The 25,808-nt window shown below is 36.4% G+C and overlaps 1 protein-coding gene across 3 annotated transcripts in view; it reads right to left on the reverse strand.

Moving 5' to 3' along the window:
• The window catches only part of PDLIM1 (PDZ and LIM domain 1), a 48,934-nt gene that overhangs the window by 2,493 nt on the left and 20,633 nt on the right, over positions 1-25,808 (reverse strand). For all 3 annotated transcript variants that reach the window (XM_051981693.1, XM_051981694.1, XM_051981695.1), the window contains 2 exons: positions 17,492-17,688; positions 5,612-5,763 (listed from right to left, as the gene is read on the reverse strand). In XM_051981693.1, the coding sequence (XP_051837653.1) occupies positions 5,612-5,763; positions 17,492-17,688 (349 nt within the window). The remainder of the gene's footprint in view (positions 1-5,611; positions 5,764-17,491; positions 17,689-25,808) is intronic.

Consider the following 25,808-nt stretch of genomic DNA (forward strand, 5'->3'; position numbering starts at 1 on the left):
TTATACCTTCTGAATCCAATTCTCCCTGTGCAACAAGAGAACTGTTCGGTTCTGCACACATATATTGTATCTAGGATATACTGCAACATATCTAACATATATAGGACTGCTTGCCATCTAGGGGAGGGGGTGGAGGGAGGGAGGGGAAAATCGGAACAGAAACGAGTGCAAGGGATAATGTTGTAAAAAAAATTACCCTGGCATGGATTCTGTCAATATAAAATTATTATTAAATAAAAAAAAATTAGTTTTGTTCATGCAAAAGCTTTTTTCTATTCTGCATAACAAAAACTGTCTATTTTGTTTTTTGTGGTGCTCTCAGTCCCTTGATTCTAGAGTTATGGTTATGGAGTTTTCCCCCAATCACAAATCTAAAAGATAGCAAGTTTTAAAAAAATGACATTTTATGTTAAAATCAATTATCCATTTGGAGCATATTGTATGCAGTATCAGAACACTCCAGTTTGGGGTTTGTTTGTTTTTTTTTAAGCTTTAAATAGGCAGTTCTTCCCCTAGTATTCTTGGGTTTATCAAATGTGGGATTATTGTGTTCAATTATTTCTGAATTTTAGCTATCTGATCTGTTCTACTTTATCTACTTTGATCAATCAGTCAATAAACATTTATTAAATACTCACCATATGCCAGGCACTGTGTTAAGTGCTGAGCATTATGCTAAGCATTTTGGAAGTGATTTTTCCAAAACCAAATTCTCCCTGAAACCACTATAATCTTCTCATGTGTGCTTCGCCTTACAAATCCATAAGTGTTGTAAACCATGCTGTCTGGTCAAAACTTGGAAACACACACACACACGGAACATTGTTAGACATAATGCTTTTTCAAGTCCTGGGAGTTCATCCAGAAAACGTTCCCCTTTTTCCCTGACGTTAGCACATCAGGATATCGTTGGCCAACCTTAGTATGAAAAGGAGGAAACTGCAACAATTTCCTCTACCTGGACAACTCTAAAGCATAAAGCAGCTGTTGAAACAAAGTCTTATTGAGTACAAATACTAGAGTCAGGGAGTTTCTTGGGATTGAGAGAATGGTATTGATTCATCAGTGAGCAAAGAAACATTTACTTCCCATTGGTAGCCAATGCAGGATATTAGGCTCATAAAAAGAACCCAAATTCTCAGCAATGTGTTGTTTGGTGACACATGCTTGAGCTGATTATATTGCTTGTGGAATGCATAAACCAACATCAAAAATCACAGGAAAGGGGAGGGATAGGAATTACAATAACCAGATTCTACATTTAGTCATGTATCTCCTGTTCCCATCACAAATGTGCCACTTATTGGAACGGGAATTATAATTCATTATAGCTAGGAGAGTCCATCTTAAGGATGATCTAGTCTATCAACCCCCACCTCTTTCATTGGCAAGAAATAAAGAAAGGGAGAGAGAGACAAAGACAGAGAGACAGAAACAGAGACAGAGACAGAAAGAGAGAGACAGAGAGAGAGAGAGAGAGAGAGAGAGAGAGAGACAGAGAGACAGAAAGGAAAAGAGAAGAAAAGAAAGGATAAAAGTACAGAGAATCAAAGTTACTTTCCCCCGGTCACATAGTTAAAAGCAGAACAAGGAATATAACCCAGCTTTGTTGACTTCTAATCTACTGTTCTTTGATTCAATATTTATTCAACAAATATTTATTATTAAAGGCTTAATTTAAATTAAATTAAATTAAAGAAGATATTATTGCTCAAAGGGGTTATATTTTATTGAGTAGTAGGGTTAAGATGTAGTGGGGTAGGGAACAACATGTATGCAGAGAAAGTAATACAAAATATCTACAAAGTAACTTTAGGTTACTTTGTACAGGTTACTGGTTTAGGGGTATGTGTTACAGATCAAGAAAGTCATCATGTGGCGGAGTTGGCCCTGGAACTAGAAGGTGACTAAGGCTTCTAAGAGGTAGAAATAAGAGGGGAATAAATGGCAGCATGGGGACAGCATGGAGGGGAAAGCAATTGGACTATAATAACATAGAGTAGAGGTAGGGAGACTAATTGGGAAGCTTATTAACGACAGAGGTGAGAAGTGATAAAGGCCATGTTAGTGGAGAGAAGGGGAAAGATGTAGTAAAAAGGAAATCAATAGAACTTAGTACCAACTCTCTATTATGTTTTACATAATAGAGAGTTCTCTGTGGTGTCAAACCATAACATTTAAATTCAATTGAAATCTAGTATCTCTGAAAAGCCCTTTGGCCTGAACAGCCTCAGGCCTTCAACTGAAGTCAACAGCTGGTTATTTTTTCCTTCTCCCTGGCACTTCGGGTGGCTTAATTAAGCTTATTTTAAAAGGCATTCCCTAATTGCATGGAGCTTGCCTGCTGAGATGGACAGAATAGAGTAATATAAGAAATTCAACAATCTTGGGAAATATAGAAACTCAAGAAACCAGGTTGTATGGAGATTTTGTATATGTGGATTACATCAGCCTGGGAGTGATATGATTTATTTGCTTTAAAGTGAGATTTAGGTTTTGCAAGGCTCAGTGTTGGAAAAATTACCCATGTATATGCTTTGTAAATAAAATAAGCAAACAAATAGATAGATAAATAAATAATTTTTTTTTTAAAAAAAAAAAAGGTGAGATTTATTTCACTGGGGTAATCTCCATTCCTAACTCAAAACATAATTTTTCATAGACTTCATACAGTCCCAGGCTTTTGAACTATGCTTTTGAAGTGGGTAGCAAGTTGAGCTAAATGATTTCTAAGAACTTTCCTAACTCTCCCATGCTAGGACCAACCACCTCTGCCTTCTCCTACCTGGATGGTAGGAGGAAAGGGGCTTTGGCCACCTGTGTATCTCAGTCAGCCTTGTATGAGTTGTATGTCTGTATGACAGAATGTTCCAATTGAAAGGTTGTTCAGTACCCCTCACTTTTTTTTTCTACTTTACTCCCTTCATGAGTCTAAGCTGCATTACATGCAAGGTTTTCTCTTCCAGCCGAGCCTTCCGTGGTCCTGAGATTCTCAACATTTTGCAATCATGGATCCCTTTGGCAGTCTAATGAACCCCTTTTCAGGATGTTTTTAAATGAATAAAATAAAATGCATAAGATTACAAAGGAAACCAATGATAGTGAAATACTATTGTCAAAAAAATTTTTTTTTTAAGTTTTAAAGAGAAGACTGCTTGTCTTGGGAAGTGATTTTTTTTACATAGTTCTGGATTTAGGCTGACCTAATCAAAAGTCCTCAAAATAATTTCTTAAAAAAAAAACAAAAAACAAAAAACCTAAAACGTATTTCCCTAAGTGCTGCTCTCATCCCTCCCTAGAACAAAAAAATAACAAGCCTGTTACTCGGAAAACAATTTATTCTTAATAGCTACCATATCATACATTTTTTTCACAAGGACTATCCAGAAGGGAAAACAAGGGAACAAACTGGGAAATAAGTGGCTGAAGCAGAGCCAACATTATACTCTTTTCTGGGTCTAGGAAAATGAGAGAGAAAACTTAAATATTGAGTGACATAGTCAAGATCCAAAAAGACCCTAATAGGCTAGAACGGTCAATCAATCAAGTATTTATTAAGCACTTACTATGTGCCAGGAACTGTGTTGATGTCAGGAACCACTGTGGTCAGAAATTTTACATGATTGTAAATAGAAACTTCTTGAGATAGCTTTAAGGGAAGGGGGAACAAGGATATTACAAATTTTTATCAGTAGGGCTTGAGGTTCCCTGAGTATGAAGGGTAATGGATTAGAGAGTAGAGCCTGGGCATGACAATGAAGCTAGAAGGAGAAAATTTCTTCCAAAGACAACACAAAAAAGATTAAGAATCTCTATTTTGGTGTCTCTAATAAGTAGTGATTCCACAGAAAAGATCTTTGAGATCCTCTCTTAGTGGTACTTTCCCAAGATCTACCACCTCCCTTCTTCAGAGTGTACTCTTTGAAAAAGGTAGATATTCAAAAAAGAGATGGAGATGAAGGAGAAGAAAGAGACAGAAATCTACAATGCATAAGATCACAGATTTAGAAATGGAAAGGTTCTTAGAATTCACTTGGTAGATAAGAAAAATAAGGATCATAAAAGTTAAATGACTTTTGTCAAGACCACACGAGTAGTATCAGAACTAGTATATAAATCCAGCTCCTCTGATTCCAAATAAAGTGCTCTCTCCATTATAACTCCTCTGCCTTGTTAGAAGAAAAACAGCATTTCCAGGGAGGCCAGAGAGGTCCACTTCAGCCCTGAATATTGAAAAGATGCCTGGAAAATGATTTGAATCCATCTCAGAGGCCTTAGAGAACTGGTTCATCACTGTGGATCCCAGATTTGGGAGCAAGCAAGCCCTCAGCTCTAGCATTCTGAGGATGTCTGAAACAGCTCCTGATGCTCTTTAGCTCTGACTGCCCAAGAATGACTATAGGACCATACTCACACTTCTTGGGACAGGACTCATTATCCCCTCTCTTTTTGTTGCTTTAAGAACTAAAGATGACACACACATCCTTTCTCTCTCTTAAGGGGGGAGTACATATTTTGTTCTTCCTCAACCCCAAAGGAAAGCAGTGACTGGTTTTTGTTTCTGAGTCATTTTAACCATATCTGTCATCGTCCCTTGCCCTCAGACCTTTATATCCTTTCCAAGTCCAACAGGAAGGCTGCCTTTGGGCTTCCAGAAAACCAAAGGGGGTGGAGAGAAAAACTTTATAATTGGAAGCAATTCATGAGAGAAAACGCTTCACAAAGTTTAGGAGTGAGGGAGTGCTGGCTCCCTTGTTTCCTAACAACATGATGGTGGGCAAGTCCCTTCACCAATTTAAGTCACAGTGCCCTCCTCTATAAAATGGGATGCTGTAATTCAGAATTTCTAAAGTCCTTCTAAGCATCAGCATTCTGGGACCCTAAGACATATATAGAGCACAAAGGAAGTATCTAGCTTAACAGATGGTTTCTTGAAGTAGGAAATAATACTTTTGGGTGATTGTGTACAAAAACTAAACCTTTTTCAAATCTTTAGACAAACTCCTCTGTGTTCAGTGACTCCTAATCTGAAAAGAAGGTAAGGAAATAATGCAAAACAAAAGAAGTAAAATCAGACAACTAAAGTGCAACAAACCAAGAGGAAAAATGAATAGACAAAGACTCCTGATAGGGACTCCAAGAGAGTGACTGCAAAGTTACGAGATTCTATGGGTTGAGATATTTGGGTTTTGTTTTTGTTTTGGACCAGGTCTGCAATCGCATATACATGGAGAATTGCCAGTGAGGAAACTTTCTCCCTACCAATGAAGATCAGTCAGTGTTCCACAATTTGGTCTTAGTGAGCTTCCATTGGACATTGAGTGGCTAAGTGACTTATCTGGGGTCATTCAACCTGCATGTGTCAGTGAAAGGACTGGAACCAAAGTTTTCTTGACTCTGTGGATGGCACTCTATCCCTTGCAATATTTATAGATGAAGATTATAACTATTCAATTGCATTGAAGAATTTTAGAAAATATAAATGGCTTCCAAATATGTTTCATTCACATTGAAACAAAATATTATATTTAAAATCATTTAAAAAAAAAAGAAAATGATAAATGACCCCCAAACCCTTGGATATCCAGCTCAAATGACAAACAATACTTACCTTTCTCCTCAGATTCTAGAATTTCCTGCAAAACCAGGAACGAAGTGGATTGTTTTGGTGGCTCATTTAGCTCCTGCTTCTCCTGTAGCATCTTGTAAACTTCTGAATCTTTAGCTATGCCAATGTTACTTGAAGGCTGGCTGTGTTCTAAGCTATAAAAAAAAAATTTTTGGAAATTCATAATGAGCAATCACGAGTTTTCAAAAGTTATCTTCTTCCCTCCCTTCAAAAATGAGAAACAAAATACCAAACAAAAACCATCTCCCAAGACGAAAGCTGAAACTCTTTCCCAGTTCAACAGTGTGCAATTTTAGCTGGCTAGGGTTATGAACCAAGCAAAAATAACTTCTTCCAAATGACTACAGTAACTCAGTTTTAAAAGAGTTTGGGACAGACCTTTCTTGATAAAAGAAAAAAATATTCAGCAATATCTAGAGCAAGAATTCTTAATTATTTTTGTGTCATGGATTCGTTTGCCAGCCTAGAGAGAACAATGGCCCTCATCTCAGAATAATGTTTTAAATGCAGAAGGATGCCAAAGGAAATAGTTCTATTGATCTACAGTTTTAAAAATATTTTCAAAAAACCAGTTCATGGAACCCAGTTAAGAAGCCCTGATTTAGAGACAGGTTTTTATATATCATTTAAATCCAGTTGCATGAACTATGGGTTCTCTATGTAAGCAAATGTATGGATATGTGTGTTGTTTATGGACTTGTAATTTCATAGGCAATACAGAACTCTCAGCAAGGAAATTTCCTTTATCAAAGAAGATGTACAGAGGCTGTGAACTGATTGTGTTAGATGGTTGCATGGGGCACCCATAGGAAGTGATTTGTCTAGGGTCATCCTGACTTAGATAGCAGTTCTTTATCCACTGAACCACCAATATGTATGTATAATGATGTTAACCATGATGGAAAAAAATTAATCCTGCCTCAAGAACAGCCTAAGAAGAACTATGTGGGACTAATTTGTTCTTCAAGGCAACACAGTACACAAGGAAAAGGCTGGTTCCTATAAATGAGCTCAAAGTAATCAGAGATTACCAGGCACTCTGGCTTCTGAGGAAAGAGAACATGTCTATAATGCCTCATATACAGGAGGCACTTAATAATTGCTTGCTGACTTAAGCTAAATCTTATTCCCATAGTTATAATTCTGGATATTTAGAAAGAAGGATTAAAACTAAGGTTATCTTTATGCAATTATGAATCAAAGAGAAAAATCTTTTTAGTAAACTAATATAGTTGGATAATATCTTTGCTAGACTAAATGGCATTACAATGTTTCAGATAAGATGACTTTTTTTTTTAATTTAAATTTTATTTTATTTAATAATAACTTTGTATTGACAGAATCCATGCCAGGATAATTTTTTTTACAACATTATCCCTTGCACTCGCTTATGTTTCGTTTTTTCCCCTCTCTCCCTCCACCTCCCCCCCCTCCCCCAAGATGGCAAGCAGTCCTATATATGTTAAATATGTTGCAGTATATCAGATAAGATGACTTTTGCTGGAGTGTCACACCTTTAGTCTTCAACCTTCTCTCCCTTATTAAAGCTCCAATATCCAATATGATTATTCAACTCAAGTAATCTACAAGAAGATGTGAATGTTGACAGATTGTCTTTCATTGCATTTTAAAAAAGGATTTAATTTGTCATTCAATTATTTTAGTCATGTCCAACTCTTTAAGACCCCATATGGGGTTTTCTTGGCAGAGATACTAGAGTGGTCTGTTATTTCCTTTTCTACTCATTTTACACATGAGGAAACTGAGGCAAACAGGGTAAAGTGACTTGTCCAAGGTCACACAGCTAGGACGTATCTGAGGCCAGATCTGAACTCATGAAGATGAGTATTTCTGTCTATGTCCAGCACTCTATCCACTGCTCCAAGTTACTCCTCTCCTAATCAATCATTAATGTAACATGTAGGGAAGACCTGATATTGGAACACTGAGATATGACTGGCTCTATGCAAGTTCTCAAAGCTAGCAGCTCTCACTGAGTACCCAAAAAATGCTACTGCTCTTTTTATGACTCATAAGGCTTAAAATCCAATACCTCCCACCTCATTCTTGCAGTTTGAAATGTTAACTCTGGGTCTGTTCCTAGAAAACTGCCCGAAGAGCCAGCTCCAATAGCAAGTGACAGGAGAAGGAAGAGAGCTTCTCCACTGGGATGATGTGGGATAGGAGACCACCCAATAAAAAATCTAAGAGAATTTTAGGGAATAAGTTCCTGTCTTAAACTCCTGCAAAATAGATTATACCCTCAGAGTGCTACTATACTGTAGATTTGCAAAGGCAAAGTGGGATAGGATATAGGATTACTTTTCTTCTAACTTCCATTTTCCTAAGGGAGAATCTGCTTCCTACTTGGTCTCTGGGAGGAAGAGAAAACTATAACTGCTGTCCTCCCATTTCCCACCTCTCTTTTATCTCTTTTCCCATGTACACAATAGATATTTTTTGGCTAATAGAGACCTTATGGGTATCTTGATAGAAAAATGGGCTGACACAAGTCCCTATGTTCCTATGCAAGTTTAGAGATTAATTGTATTCATGCCTCAGCTTGCTTTTTCAGCTGTGGTCAGCATCTTTTAGGGGAAGGATAACCCAGTATATAAACTATCAAAACAAAATGACCACCAACCAAGTCTTCCTGATAATGTAAAAGTATAAAATGTGCTCTGTGATTTAAAAATAAGAAAAGATATATTAACTTAATGTTTAACAAGTTGTAATCTACAAGCAAAGTTTTTTTTAAAATAAGAATATTAATCCTGACTGATGGAGTTTGAATGTAGATCAAAACATACTATTTCTTGTGTGTGTGTGTGTGTGTGTGTGTGTGTGTGTGTGTGTGTATGTGTTTTCCCCTTGGTCTGTGTTGTCTTTCACAACATGACTAATGTGGAAATGTTTTGCATGATAGCACATGCATAACCTATATCAAATTGCTTATTGCCTCAGGAAGCAAGGAGAAAAGGATGAAGGGAGAGAATTGGAACTTAAGATTTTTTAAAATAAATATTAAAAACTTTTTATATGCAATTTGGAGAAAATATTATTGAAACCTTAAAAGTGTTAAAATCCTAAAAAACAACAACAAAAAACCCAATATTAACTCTGTTAAGAGCATTTTATATTTATCATTCTTTATCTGGGAAAGAAGGTCATTCAATTTTTACTACAGTTCTCTAGTCATAGAATCATCATAGAATCTCAGAACTGGAAGAGTTCTTGGTGACTATTCAAGCCTCTAATCAGCACACAATAAAGAATCCCATCTATAACCTATTTAAGAAAGTGGTCCAGGTCTTTGCTTATTGAATAAGTATCTGTTTTCTCCTCAAACATCCCATTCCACTTTTGGATAGCTCTAGTAAGTTTTGAGGAATTGGTTGTTTTTTTCTTAAATCAAAACTATATTATTAGTCTCTATGCATCTCCTAACTTCAATTTAGCTTCTTCCCACTGGGACCATGCAAAACAAATCTCCTTTTCTACATACAAACTCTTTACATCAAGATACCTGTAATGTGCTCTGAGTCTTGTCTTCTTTAGGATAAACATCTCTATATCTCTCAACTAACATGTTCTTGAGGCTTTTTGCCACCCTGATCCCCATTCTGAATTCTCTTGAACTTTTCAATGAACTTTTTAAGATGTGGAACCCAGAACTGAATATAGTATCCACATGTGGTCTGATCAGAACAGAAAACAGCAGAACTAATTCTTGATATCATTCCATTCTCAGAGCAATTTAAAACTGTATTCATTCATTTCTTATTTTTAAAGTAAGGGTATTATATCACATTATTCCTCAATTTGTGACAGATTGACTGTTCCCAGCTATATCATGTCAAGTTACATGGTGTCTGTTGGAAACATAAACTATGATTTTTTTTTTACCATAATTACAGATCTTTAAACAAAAATAGAAAATGAGTGGTGTTTTCTCTTTGGTTACTACTATTTACCAAAACTTAAATCATTTAGTCCAATACTCTGCCTATTGAAACAATTTCATTTTTAATCTACAGGGGATATTTAGCTTCTCCTTGAACACTTCAGGTGACCAAGAGCTCATTTTATCATATGATAGCTATTTAATTATTCGACAATTCTAATGACTAGGTCATTCTTCTTAGAATTAATCCCAAATTTATTTCTCTAAAATTTTAGCTCCAGTGGACCCAATTCTACCCTTTAGAAACAAATACAATAAGATCTGTTTATCTTTCATAAGCTCTTCAAATATTTGAGGTTGGTTGTAAGTCTTTTTGACACATGTACCTATGGGTTCAAGAGCAGGGAAGAGGTTGCAGGAGGAGGGATATCCTGGATTCAGAATAAGTTACTGCCCAATATGCTGGAAGTTTAAACTGAAGCCTTGGAAATCTGTCTGTCATCAACCCATTTATTTATTTTTTTTTAACCAACTTCCCAAATGAACGCAGAGTCCCTATTCCTATTCTTAGAATAGGATGTTTGCTTTCTTTCCCCAGCTGTTGAATCTTAATCATTCCCTATAACATTAATCAGAAGGTTATTTATAAACTCTTCTTGTTCCTCCCCCCTTCATTTTTAGTTATCTTCAACTACAGAACAGCATCTATGGTATTTCAAGGATCATAGACTTAGAACTGAAATAGACCTCAAAGGTCATTTAGCCCAAATTCTTCATTTTATAGATAGGTAAACTGAAGTGCAGGACATAAGTAAGTGGCCCAAAGTCACACAGGTAAAAAGTAGTAAAGTCAGGATTTGAATACAGGTCTTCTGATACCAACCAAATCCTGCACTTTTTCCAGTGACCTGTGAGATCTATCATTCCTTGTTACTAATGTCTTATTTTCAAGTTGAATCATGTAACCATCTGAGAGTTGCTAAAACTGGTATTTAGAAATGTAAACTATAGAGTTATGAAACATTGTTTCCTGAAATGATATCATAAGAAAAATGGCCATCTCCAGCCAGCAAGAGAATCACAAAACAACTCTGCAATAGACATATGAATACATGGACAAATTGGACCATAATCAACTGATGGTGACTCCAAAGAAAATACAAATCACCAGAAACATGCATTAGTAAAAATATGGCCAAAAAAAAAAAAGAAAGCACAAAAATCTTAGGTGTTTACGCAATTTTTACATAATGTAAAGAATAGTGTGGGGGGGAGAGAAAGTTATTGAGGCCATCTCAATAAACATATCATGCATTAATTAACTACATAGAAGGAGTGGGTTGCATGAGTCAAGACAATTACAGTATTGGTCCAATTACAAACTACACTACTTCCCCACTTTTTTTCCTTCCCTCCCACCAAAAAAAAAAAAAAAAGGCTTATAATAAAGATGAAGACAGCATATAATTACAGTAATTTTTCAATTTGTAATTAAATATATGCATTTTTTCCTTTCAAAGAGACTTCATTTTATGTGTAGTCCATATTGACTGGACCAGTAGAAGACATCACACTTAATAGTTTCTTATCAGCCCCCAAACTGTGAAGCTCTTAGAAAAGACAAGCTTTAACAAGAAAGTTATAGCTATCTTTGTTGCTCTTTAAGAACAGAAAGGGCTGCTATAATACTAAAGCACTGGGAAGGGGATAACCTATATTGGTATTTTCTTTATCAATATTTTCTGTCTCTCTAAAAGACAAGCTTAGGGCTCTATTATAACATAGATCACTTAAAAATTTAAATCATTTAAATAAAGAATTTCTTCAGCAGGGCTTATGTCCTTCCAGAAGCTGCTCAGATGTGGAAGACTACCCATAAGGTGAGCTGAAGTAAGACCCTATCTTAACCTAACTAATGTGAAAAGAAGTCAGGAATGAAAAGATCAAATCTTAAAAAATAAAATAAAATAAAAAGATTATGCTCCCAATAGACAGTTGTGACACAGAGATTATTTAGGAGGTTAGCGCATAGTATTTGTGAGAGAGTTAGCTATATTCCAAAAAGAGCATCAGCATAAGGACTGATGCTTAGTCTGCTAAAAAGATATTACAAAAATCAGCACCTAAATTTTAAGGAACCTTATTGCAATCTATCCATAAAGCCAAGAAGGGGAGAGAAGCTGGGTAAAATACAATGCCAATTGTTTATAATAATAACCACCACCATCCCCCTGTCCCAAAAGGGAATTTTGGAGAAACTCTAGACCAGACACAGGGTTAGAAATGGCTAGAAGAGGAAAAAGGAAAAAATTTTCAAGGAAAGGAAGTAGAAAAGAATTTGTGAAACAAAGCCAAGAGGGAAAACTAATAGACGCCTTTATGACTGTCAATTTTGATAATCCTTTGATACTTTCAAAAGGACAAGAAAGGATAGCATGAAAAATAAAGGCGAGGGAAAGGAAGAATAGGAAAGAGAAAAGAAGAAAGAGAAGGGAAGAAGAAGTCACTTTATCTCTTGTGCCTCCAAGTAACTATAGTCTCTAAGACTATACATTCTGGAGGGGTGGACCATTGATATTGAGACTGATAGAGGGAGCCTCCATTACAAGTTCTTAACACTGATGAAATATGGATAATTAATCTGGATAAATAATTTGAGATATTTAAGGAAATAATTTTTAAAATGTTAAAATGGATTATCATGCAATTATTATAAAGCAGTAGGATCTCATCCAGGCTGAATTGTGGAATGTAGAATTGTTAACTATGGAGAAGCAGGCAGGTCAAAAGAGAACTATGGATTGGATGTAAGGTGGCTTCAGAACCACAGAACTGATTGATGGACAGATGCCAAGTTAGAGGGAATGCTTTGTAGTTTTGTGAATAGCCCTTTTGGCATCGACAAGGATAAAATCCTTAAATATATTCTATTTAACCTGCAGATAATACAAAGAAGAGAGAGAAAGCTAGTAGAGGTTTTATGATGCTGAAAATAATTTTGATAGGCATTATTGGTCATTATTGACCAATAATAATTAAAAAGATGGGCTTTCCTAAAGATAACCATTTGTGAATGGTAGACCAGAATCAGTTTAGAACCATTCAGTTTTATAAACTTAATGAGTCAACTCAACTATGTAGTAGTTCATATGAACCAGACCTGGGTGTTTAATTTATTGCAAATTCAGTATGAGTCAATAATGTGAATTAGCTGTCTTAAAAATCCAGTTCAATTTCAGGCTACACAAATAGTGTAACACTAATATGGCACCCTGAATAAATTATGTAATAGCCCTTTGTAGTTGGACTTGGTCAAACCACATCTTCAAGTTTCTTCTGTCCTGACAAACTGGAGCAAGTCCAATAGAAGACAACCAAGGTCTAGATGCTGGGTTATTTGATAAGCTGAGGGGGTTTTAAAACTAGAACTCAAGCTAGTTTTCTTTAAGTCTTATGGAAGGATTGGAATAGCTCTGAATAGTTCCATCAAAGAAGATAGCACAATATCTTTTTATCAAGTCTAATTACTGCATAAAAAAAAAAAAAAAAGACATGAAAATTCTTCCATGATGTCGATTTTTCAGAGGAGACAGGATCTGCCTGGGCTAACTTGTCCAATTCCTTAAGGATCAGGAAGCTGAATATGGGACAGAGACCCAACAGGGTGAGAGCGAAGAATAATTAAAGAAACTGGAAGGAAAAAAGCAAAATGGCAATATTATTTTCTGCTTAAGTGAAAGGTTAGAAAATGAACATTTAGAAACCAAAACTATGAAGTTCTCTTAAGGCCTCCCTGAGGTCAAATGACTATATGAAGATACTCTCAGGCTAAAACTACTTGAAGAAGAGAAATATCTATTTTCTAACTAGGAGTCAGAGGAACTGGATACTAGTCCTGACAATATGTGTGACTCCAGATGAATCATTTAATTTCTTTTATATGGATTTTCTTTATTATTAATCTCTTCCGTTTTTCACATCCCTTTCATTTCTCCCCTTCCTTCTTCCTAGGGTGATTTAACTTCTAATCAAGAGTTAGGCATATGTATTAGAGAATAAAAAAGAGCTTAAAGCACTGATGTTGTAATTCCTCAGGAATCTGCCTAATCACCATCTTTGAATTATACACAGGGATGTGCTTTTGTGGACATTCTTATTACATGAGGAGATGAATTTATACAGAAACTACTTTCCAGTTTATGAGATCCTAAATCCAGAGTTTTAAGGGACCTCAGAGTTTTGTTTTGTTTTGTTTACAGACAAGGTAACTGAGCCTCCAGAGAAATCAAATGTCTTGCCTAAGATCACACAGCCAACAAGTTCAGTTAGAAAACTGATTGTTGCCTGGTGTTACCATCACATATTCACTAAGAATTTACTGGCTCTCTCAATGTATAGGATCTATAGGAACACATCAGAGTCCCTAGTTTAGGGTTTGTATGGAGCTGGTCATTATTGGATATGACAAAACTGATTTATTTTTATTGTTGGAACTCAAACATCAAGCTGGGAGAAGAAAATTGAACAAATTTTGCAAGAGAGCAGGCTTATCTACCCAAATTTATTTATATTTCTATCCTCTCAAGAAGGTTCCTGTTAGGAGGTAAGGGAGTAAAAGTTCCCAAAATACAAGGAAGGCAAGATCTCAGCAAAGTATCCTGCAACATAATATTGTTGTTCAGTTGTGCCTGACTCTTTGGGACTTTATTTGACAAAGATACTAACTAGAGTGGTTTGCCATTTCCTTCTCAGCTCATTTTGCAAATGAGGAAGCTGAGGCAAGCAGGGTTAAGTAATTTGCACAGGGTCACACAGCTAGTGTCTGAGGTCAGATTTTCTTCCTGGACTCCAGAATGGGCACTATCCACCATGTTTGCTAAGTGTTCACAAAATATAACACTTGACATTTACTGTGTAATTTGGGATTTGGTGCTTTTTCTCTCCTCAAATTATCTTGGATTATTTTCTTATCTGTGTACTTGTTTTCTCCCCTCAGTAGAATATAAGCTTCTTAGGGGCAGGGACCATTGATGTTCTTTGTAATCCCAGCACTAGCAAAGCACCTTATGGACAATAGAGACTTGAATTAAAATACTTTACATCTATCACTTCATTTGATTCTCACAACCCTATGAGCAGGTTAGGAATGAGAGTTGGTCCTATTTTCCAAATGAGGAAATGGAAAATTGAAAAAATTAAATGAGGGGCAGCTAGCTGATACAATGGATAGAGCACCAGCCCTGAAGTCAGGAGGACCCGAGTTCATATCTGGACTCAGACACTTAACACTTCCTGGCTGTGTGACCCTGGGCAAGTCATTTAACCCCAAATGCCTCAGTACCACCCCACCTTTCCCCCCCTCAAAAAAAAAAAAGAAAGAAAGAAAAAATTGCATCACTTGATGTAAGTCACACAGCTTGTAGGTAGAGGTACCTGGACCCCAAATAAGACCCTCTGACTCCTAGTCCAAAAAAGATATTTCCCTGTTTCACTAATCTAACTGGAGTTCATATTATTATATTCAGTCACTACTGCATAACTGCTTACACAGAGATTGCTAGAATGGGAGAAGGGAGAACAGGGTATTGTTTGTGAACAAATGAGCTTTTTGGATATTTCAAGTTCCACAACTGTTTTCAGAGTTGGAAGCAGAGGAAAGTGACTAAGGTGTCTCAGCTGGATCATCAGAGACCTTCACCAGTGGCTTCAGACCATGCAGAGCCCCAACGAGAAAACAGGCTCGAAACCCACACCTGGCTGCTGAGTCCAATGTTCGTTCCTGCCTGCCCTTCCTCATTCCATTGCACAATGCCTCCCATTTTCAAACTGTCTGGATGGCATTCACCACAGTGACCTCATACAGAATGGACAATGACATGCATTCACAGGCTTGGAACTGCACGTGACGGAGGATAAACATCACCTGGGGAAGGACTCGTGCATCATCTTAGAGACAAAGGATTCTGGGCTAACAGTAAAAAAAGAATGAGCCAGGCTAGGGGTTATCTCACAGATCCCAAGGGAGGTGACCGGAGCATGCTGGTGGCAATGCCAGAGTGACTGAAGCACGGGCTAGTAGGAGAAAATGTGTCTCTGAGAACCATCCAGGCTTTTCTTCATTAAGAGAACCAGATGAGGGAGGAAAACGCATGGGAAGCGCTGTGTGTTCTGCTAACTCCATTCCCATGGAGAGGGAGAGGAGATGAGCTTTCTGGGAATCATCCAAGATGGTTGGACAGGGAGGAGGAGCCTCCCTATCCAGGGTCATTTATCAGGAAGGCTATTATGAAAGGCTGCTGCAGGGAAGCGTAGGGGAAAAAGAAGGAGGGTTTGGAGACAGTGTAAGACTTGATCATTTCAGAGGGAGAGAGGGGGAAAAGACATGGTGTGAGGGAGAAGAAGGAAGACATTAATGAAGGGGAAAAAAAATCCAAGGGATAATAAAACCATGGCTTGATCCCTTATTTGTTCTAATTCATTAGATTTCTTTAATAGGATCATTGATCTAAAAGCTGGAAGGGACTTCATCTAATCCACCCCCTTCATATTTCAGATGAGGAAGAGGGCCATGAAATTTGGTGATTTGCCTAAAATCACACAGGTAATGTTGCCAGAGGCAGATCTTGGACCTAAGTTTCTCCAAAGCCAGTGTTGTTTACATCATATCACACGTGACTTAAGTTATTAATACCTGATCATAAGTATTTTGATATGTGACAGTGTATTATTTCCTTTTTTTCCTCCTCATACTAAACTAGAAAAGGTCTGAAGGCAAAGCCAACCAAGACCAATTTGGCTTCCAACGTGAGCCATTTCAATCATTTTTGTGACGAGACTTTCTTTCAGAACTTAGGGAAAGAAGAGTCCAATACTTGGTATATTAAATGTCTTAACTCCCAATAATACATTGAATCCCCAAAAGGTACTCCAATCCCAATCTACCATGTGGAACTCCATGATTTCTCACCTGCTCTTGTTTTCAGCAAGTGCTGACTTTCTCTAAGATGTTCTTAACCTGAAGTTCACAAACTTGTTTTGTTAATATTTTTATAACTGTATTTGATACAATTGGTCTCATTTGTATTTTATGCATTTAAAATGTTATTCTGAGAAGAAGTCCATAGGCTTCAACAGGCTGCCAAAACACCAGGATATTCCCTTCAGGCATTATAAAAACCTTTACTCTATAATTTCCTACTAATGAAGTTAAGAGTAAATATGTAGACTAGCTCTCCCCCAACTGCTCCAGTGTTCATAACTCATCTTGTAGTGGTATCTAATTCAAATAGAAATAGGAGCTACTAAACCACACATCAGGATTCCTGTGGGCTGCATATTGGCTTAGAAATCACAAATTAACATCATCTATTTTTCATTGCAATTTTATTTATCTTGTTAAATATTTTCCAAGTAGATATTAATATAGTTCAGACTATATTCTGGAATGCTATGTGTTTGACACCTCTGGTAAGTAGCTAAGACTCTATATTCTAATCCTAACCCAGATGGGGTTATGTGACTTCCACTGATCTCCCTGGCTTCCTTTAAGTGTCAACTAAAATTTCACCTTCTACAGGAAGTCTTTCCCAACCTCTCTTAATTCCAGTGCCCTTCCTCTGTTAATTATTTTCTACTGTACTTAATAAATGCTTATTGATTGATTGGACCTCAGTTATATCATATATGCAGTTGGACTACAAGGTCTTTAAAATCCATTCCAGCTCTGAATTAATGACCTTTTGATCTCTAGCATTATCTCAGAAAATACGGTAATATTAAGTTTGAAATACACAAAGATTTCTCCAGGCTCAGGGAGGAAAAAAACCAATAGATCATTGAGAATATAAAATTCTCCTATAGATCTAAACCCAGTATAAAGTATCAATTCACTGTGGTCCTGCCTCAGGAAGCTCAACAGCCAACAGAAGAGATACAAGAAAGAACATGAACATACTCACATTCCATTGTTTTGCTCTACACTGGCTGCTGTCTTTGATTCCAGGGCATTATTGAAGTTAGAGATGTTTTCTGAAGAGTACAGGTTGACCGGGTTGTTGTACTGGGCTGTGATGATGCGAGGTGAAGCACTGGATGCTGGGCTGGCTGAGAAAGGCATGGCACTTCGGTTGTGGGCGCTTCCTATGTGCAAGACTTCCTGGACACAGAGGGACAAAGGACAAGTCAGTTATAGAAACATAAAGATGTGTGATGGAAAATACCATCCACATCCAGAGAATTCCGATCAAAGCATATCACTGTCACTTTTGAAAAAAATTTGTTGTTTGCTTTTTCTTTCCCTGGGATTTTCCTCTTTGTTCTGATTTTTCTTTGCAACATGACTAATGTGGCAAAATGTTTAACATGATTTTACATGCATAGTCTATATCAGATTGCTTACTGTTCTTGGGGAGGAGGGAGGAAGGGAAAAGACAGAGGGAAAAAAATTTGGAATTCAATTGGAATTCTTACAAAAACGAATGTTGATGTATTGGACTACCTGTCATTTGGGGAAGGGATGGAGGGATGGAGGGGAAAATTTGAAACAGAAGGTTTTGCAAGGGTCAATGTTGAAAAATTACCATGCATAAAAGCTTTAATTAAAAAAAATGAATGTTGAAGACTATCTTTACATATAATTGGGGAAAAATAAAATACTATTAAGAAGCTCCTTTAAAAAAAAAAAAAGAAAGAAAGAAACATAAAGGAATGGGAAAACTGGAGGTGATTCTCCAGGGATATTTGGAACTAAATAAAAATTTCTACATGAACAGTCAATCACTCTGTACTTTTCTAGGGACTTGGATATACACAAAGAAAATTTTCTTGCTGTGTCTCCTCATGGTGTTCAGATAACCTTGGATTTTTGAAGAGTATGATAGCTGAAAGCTAGCTAGGGGCTACCATAGCAGATAGAGCATGGCCTTGAAATTAGGAGGGCCAAGTTCAAACGTAGCTGCAGATAGCTGAGTAAAAGCTCTGGTGTCTTCTTCTAAGCTGTGGTCCAGAGACCTTTGCAGACTGAGGCCATTGTCTGAGGACCAGTTTGCTGAATACAAAAAGGTGGTTCACTAACTAGGTGACCTGTGAAACAAGGAGAAACACAATAAAAGAAGGGTGGGAAAAATAAATGAACATAAAGAAATAGAGTAAAAAAGTTAAGAAATGAAGGTAGGATTTCATTGGTACAAGAAAGTTCCCAATGCAGTTTCCTTCACTAATGTGCAGGTAGAGCTTTCTCTATAGTGTAGAGTCTCTGTGAATTAAGTCATTGAGTCAAAGTCACAAAACCAAAATATATCAAAGATGGGGCTTGGACTTAGGTCTTCTGGCTCCAAACCTATCTCTATCCACCATAGCACACTACCTCCCAAAGTAGAAATAAAGGTCATCTGCTGCAATTTCGACCTTCTCCCCTACTTAGTACTACAATATCTTTCTTCATCATCCCCAATTCTGTCCTACTTTTCTCTTCTAAGAGGAAGCAAGGGCCTCCCCTCTTTTTTGTTTTTGTTTTTGATAAGGTCCACCCTTAAAATCCACTTAAGACCAAGGCTAATCAATCAACATTTACTAAGTAACTATTATTCTGTACTGACTATGGAGTAGAGTAAAGATGCCAGAATTTGGAATCAAAGAGTCTGGGTTTACATCCCTGAGTCTTCAATTTAGCACATGAGTAACTTTAGATTTTTTTTTACTTCTTTGGGCCCCATTTCCCTTACCTATAAAATAAGCTGGAGAAGAAAATTACAAACCACTCCAATATCTTTGCCAAGAAAACCCTCCAAAAGGTCACAGACTCAGAAAAATGACAAAACAACTCCCACCATCCTACTTGACACCCTTGAAAGAGAGGCACTGGACAAAATATGCATATTGTGACATGTTTTTTAGATGTAACCAAAACGAGAATTTGTTTTGCTTGACTATGTATATTTGTTACAAAGGTTTCATTGGTCTTTTTTTTTTAAGTGAAGGAGAGAAAATAGATATTCATTGATAAAACAGGATTTAATGTTAAAGAGAGAGTGGAAATATACAAAGGAACAAGATGTAAAGAACTTTAAATGCCAAACAGAGGAGTCTGTATTTAATCTTGAGATGATAGGAAGACAGTGGAATTTGAGAGGAGTGTTTTACAAGCTAGAGGGAAGAAAGGAAAAAATTCCCAGAGAACATTAGAGAAACAATGGCTTCAGATCTCACCCAAGAGATTCTGGAGATCCTGGAAGGGAAAGCCACACTGCCTGTTTAAAGAGAACTTATCTTTCTAAAGAAATGAAGAGAATGTTTCCAGAATTCTGGAAAAAAACAATGTTCCACAGCTTCAAAGTATCACAGAGCCTAAAGAAAATGAAAGACATAGGAAAACACAGAAGTGTTTTTGAAGATTACAAAGCACCCCTCCTTCCCCAGACAGAAAATTGTACACACACACACACACACACACACACACACGCACACACACACTTTTATATATATATTTACATATAACCAAAGGCTTGGCTCTTTTCAACAATGAGGTAATTCAGGCCAATTCCAAAAGACTTGTGATGGAGAGAGCCATCTGCATCCAGAGAGGGGACTATGAAGACTGAATGTGGATTACAACACAGTATTTTTATCTTTTTTGTTGTTTGCTTGCTTTTTTATTTTTTTCCTTTTTGATCTGATTTTTGTTGTGCAACATGATAAATGTGCAAATATGTTTAGAAAAACTGTACATATTTAACCTATATTGAATTACTTGCTGACTAGGGAAGAGGGGTAGAGGAAAGAGGGAAAAATTTGGAGCATAAGGTTTTGCAAGAATGGATGTTGAAAACTATCTTTGCATGCATTTTGAAAATAAAAAGCTATTATTTAAAAAAAATTAAAGATAGCAGGGGAGAAGATATATTAATTCCCTAATATTTAAAACTTTAAATGTAAATGGGCTGAACTCATTAAAAGAAGATGTCATTGACTGAATTTAAAAGCAAAAATCCAACAATCTTCATCTCCAAAAGACCCCACTTAAAATCAAAAGATATGTGACTAAAAAATTAGGGACTAGTCTAAAGTCTAACTTGTCTTTGAGATGGCCATTGTAGTAATCAGTCAAAGCAGATCTTATCAAAAAAAGAAAAAAAAAGAAATGAAGCTAGAGCCCTTAATAATTGGAAAAAACACAACCGTGAAACCTAACAATATTGAACATATATGTTCCAGAAAGAGCTATGAAAACCTAAAAGAAAAAATGCCAGAAAAGCAAGAATAAGGAGAGAAATATAAGTGAAATCAAAGACCTCACTTATCAGAATACTTCAAATCGAGTAGCCAAACTGTTCATTTAAAAATTATAGTCCTTCCAACCCTGCAATCTTATGCCTCTATTAAAATAAAACACTTGATAAAAAATGTAATGTTAAACATTACAATGAATAAAAGTTCATATACATTTTAGACATTCACATAAATTAATGGTAAGACAAGGGGATACAAGGTTTGCAAGAGTATGTGGTTTAATCACTAAAAAATAAATTTCCAATCCCCGTCCTCATCCTCAGAGACTTTATTAAATAGAATGACTTCCTCTTGAAAACTCTGGCCTCCCAGTTCATCATTCTCAGCTACCATGATTCTACATCTTCATTCTACTTCAGCTAGACATAGAGATATGGTCACATTTCAGATTTCACCATTGCCCATGACTGGGCTCCTTCTAGGATCCTAAAATCTGGAATCTCTCTAGGAGCCTTCTACTCTCCCTCTGCCTTACTACCCTTAAACTTTTTTGATTCTCATTATAACCAGCAGCCCCTCCCTTTTTTCTCTGTTCTTCCATTCCAGCAAAACTGCTTTTGGCCTTTTCTTCCCATGATTCTATGGTAGAAGAGATGAATCTTCCTGACTGCAGTCCAGGAACTATCCACTGCTTGCTGCCCCAATTATCAACTGCTATATCCAATGACTTTTGCTCAGGTTCCACCTGACTTGACTTCCCTATTACTGTGGATGTTGTAAATTATCCTCCCCTCACAAATACCCTTTTTCTCCCTCGGTTTCCATGATACTCTTAAGTTCTGGTTCTTTTCCTCTCAGCCTCACCAGTTTTATGGCTTCTTTTACAGGTTCATTGTCCATTTCTCACCCTCTAAGCAAGAGTCCCAACTAGATTCTCTCTTGGGGTCTTTTTTCTTCTGATTTCATCAGCTCCTATGGATTTATTGATCTCTGACTTTCAAATTTATATCTTATCACCCTAAAATCTTTCTCTTGAACTCTAGTCCTGCTCTGCCAGCTTTCTCCTGGATGTCTCTACCTAGATGGCCAATCAACATCTCAAATTCAACATATCCAAAATGAATCTTTTTGCCCTATGTCTTTTGAGGTCACCACCATTTTTCCAGGCACAAACTTTCTGACTTGATACCTCCTCTTCTCTCTTAATGTCTACAACATCTTTCTAATTCCTTCCCTTTTTTTCTGCTCATATTGTAGCTACTCTAATTCACTCTTCATATATACTATTACAATAGTCTTCTCATTTGATCGTTCTGTTTCCAATCTCTTTCTAAGCCAACCTCCAATCCCTGTTAAAGTAATACTCCTAAAATACAGATCTGATCACTCTCAGTGGCTCCTTATATCTCTAAGAAAGAATACAGACTGAGCAGGCTGGCATTTAAGGCTCTTTACAATATATTGAAATTTGACCACTGATTGGCCATATCCACATTATTGAACAGGCTGTTTCCTCTGCCTGTAATGACTCCCTCCTCACTTCTGCTTCTTAGAATTTCAAGCTTCCTTCCAGGAGCTTCAAGAACCATACCATTGCTTTCTCTTTCCTCAAATGATCTTATACTTGCTTATCTGTATCCATGTTATATTCCTTAAGCACCCTGAGGGTAGGGTCTATTTGATTTTTGTCTTTGTATCCTCAGCTCCTAGCATACTGTAGATCACACAACAGGCAACTGTTAAATGTTTGCCAAATTAGAATGCAGTTAGTTGGATAGAGTATCAACCCTAGAATCAGGAGGATCCAAATACAAAACTGAAATCAAACACTTTACTAACCCAGATACTATCAAGAATGGACAAGTTATTTAACCCTAATTGCTTCCCCCCCAAAAAAAATTGCTGCCAAGTTGAATTAAACCCATAGAATTTCCTCCCAAAATGTACTTAGCCCTGATGGATTAACGATAAGACTTATACAAACTTAAAAAAAAACAAACATTCATTTCAAGTCCACATAAACTTTCTCCCCCAAAATAAATAGGAATATATGACAGGCTACCTAGCTTATTCCATGAGAAAAATTTCATTTTTATCTTCAAACCTGAAAGTATCCTCACTACAGAAGTAGAGATCAATCCACTTTTGAACATCAATGGAAAAACAAACATACCCTAAATAAAATCTGAGTAAATATGATAAGGTACTATTTTCTATTATGATCACATAGAGTTAATCTTCAGAATACAGAGTTAGTAAAAGAAAACTATAAACATAATTCATCCTATCAAAACATACTATTTTTTTTTCACTTTATTTTTCTTAGGTTTTTTTTTTTTTTTTACATGTCCAATATAGGGAAAAACATAATTCGTCCTATTAATAGGAAATGAAAGTCCTCATCTAAATGGAGATGGTGACTCAGGGTAGTCCCTAAACAGAAGGCAATTTGTTCATTTTTGCTCTCTGGTTAATTTTCTATTCCTACCAATTAGTCAATAAACTTGGATTGGGGAAGGAGACTGGACTGTGATTTCATTTCTATCAGGAATTCCCAAGGAAAAAAAATTCCCTCTACCAAGATCAATACCTGCTACCCAACTGGGCCACTGAGAAATTCAGTGCTTTCCTAGGGATCATAACCAAAAGAACTTGAACTCAGGACTTCCTGGCTCAGAGATCAGTTCATTCTCCTTTCCAGGAAGATCTGTGGCCATCAAGTAAGCTTCTCTTATATGTTAAACACCAAGATAATGAAGATGCAAAGTCAAAATAAAAGTCTCTCCCGCCTTTCATTAGATTACATTCTATGAAGAAATACCTGAGGGAACTTAACACATGTACATGGAGGGAAGGGAGAAAGGCAGGATTTATAATTCTCCATATAATTTGACACAAACTCACTGAGCATCAAGAAGAAAGGCAATTGGTCATCGAGTTATGGCAGTGGATAGAGCACTGAACACTCCTGAAGTCAGGAGGATCTGAGTTCAAATCTGAACCCAGACACTTAACATTTACTAGCTGTGTGTCTAAGGGCAAGTAAGTCACTTAACCCCAGCTGCTTCACAAAAAATAAAATATGTGTACATATATATTTTAAATTATTGCATATATCATTATATTTTATATATACACATATTTTTATATTTATATATACACACCTATTTTAAAACATTTAAATATTTAAAAATAAAATATATGTACATATATGCATATTATATATATATATATATATATATATATACACATACACTTTTTTTTTTTTAAGAAGAAGGGCAATCAGAGATTTTACATAGAGTTTGAAGTAGGTTGAAACAATGGCAAGGTAAGGATTCTACAAAGGAAAAGGAAAGAACATTCTAGAGATAGAAAACAGCATGAACAAAGAGATTAGAAAACAAGGGAATATTAAAAGGACAGAAGATAGTTCCATTTGGCTATGATATAGGCCAAGGTAAAAATAGGAAATACAGAGGTAAAGTTGGAAAGGTAGGTATTAACAGTTAGTGGAGGGTCTTTGAACATTAGGTAGCCATTGAAAGGTTTTGAAAATTGATACAAGTCCCCACTCCGGGATTTACTAGCTGAGTAATCCATTTAATTTCACTGGACCAGAGTTTCTTCTTCTAAAAAGGAGTTGAATTAGGGGAACTTCCAAGTTCCCTTGAAGCTCTAAATTAATGATTCTATGACCAAATATCTAACATATGTCTGGCACTTAGTAGGTCACTGTTGAATAACTGATTAGAATTAAGCATAAGGGAGATAAACTCAGCAGATGTGTGAAGGATAGACTGGAAATCTAAGAGATTAGAGATGGGAAAACCAGTTAGGAGGTTTCATTAAAATGATGACAGTAAGAATAGAAAGGGACAAATTTGAGATATTGGTCATATCTCCTAAAACAGGTCTTGTATTTCTTTCTATCATTCTTCACAGTGCCATCTAATTAACAATAAAAAAAGTTGTTTTGAGGAGAAGGATGACTATAATTTGAAGGAAAACTCATCACAAAATTTAAGTTCACTGAGGGCAGAGATTGTCTCTCTTTTGTACCCAGGGCCTAACCTGTTGTCTCTCTTTAATCATTGCTTAAATAGATGATTGTTGATTGAATGAAACTCAAAAAACACACCACATGCCTGGGTACAAATCATCTTAAGTGTAGGAAACTATAAATACAATTGTTCTTAAGAAGTTATTCATAGAATTGTGAACCATTAGAGCTGGGAGATCATCCAGGACCACCCCTTCTTTCTCTAGGAACTTGACACAGTTTCACATAATAATTAGGCTTTTACACTTCTTTCTAGTTTCATTTCCCTTTTATTTCTTCCCCCAGGGTCCTAGTAAAATCCTTCTACTGGGTAGTAAACATCAAGAAAGTACTTTGAGCTGTTGGAATTAAATATATTGGTTTGAAATACAACAGCATTGTCCACTAGTGCATTCCATGGGGATTTAGGGTGCCAGGAGGAGATTAAGATGTGAAATTCCAGCAGTCCATTCAGAACAAGATATGATAAAGGCTAAGATAAATTAGCCAGGAGGAGATAAGCTAAAAAAAATTGGGTTTGATAACAAAGAAAGAAGCAACTTCAGAATACTCAAGGAAGACTGTAGTACAAAGGGAAGAATGCTAGATCTGAAATCAGATGATCTGTAATCAAACCCTGGCGGCCCTCTCTCTTATTGTCTGTATAAACTGAGGCATATTACTGAATCTGTTTCTTTGGTTATAAATTGAAGTGCTAGGTTTGATCTGATTTTTCTTGTGTGGCATGATAATTGTGGAAACATGTATAGAAGAATTGCACATGCTTAACATGTTTTGCATGACTTGCTATCTAAGGGAAGGGACAGGGTTGGGGAGAGGGAGAACAGGGAGAAGGGAAAGAAAAAAGATTTGGAACACAAGGTTCTCCATGGGTGAATGTTGAAAATTATCTATGCATGTTTTGAAAATGAAAAGGTTTAATAAAGGACCCTTAAGGTTCTAAACTTAAGATTCATATTCTTCTAGCAAATATAGTGATTCTATAATCC

Source organism: Antechinus flavipes, chromosome 2, assembly GCF_016432865.1.
Source record: "Antechinus flavipes isolate AdamAnt ecotype Samford, QLD, Australia chromosome 2, AdamAnt_v2, whole genome shotgun sequence".
NCBI classification, from domain to species: domain Eukaryota; kingdom Metazoa; phylum Chordata; class Mammalia; order Dasyuromorphia; family Dasyuridae; genus Antechinus; species Antechinus flavipes.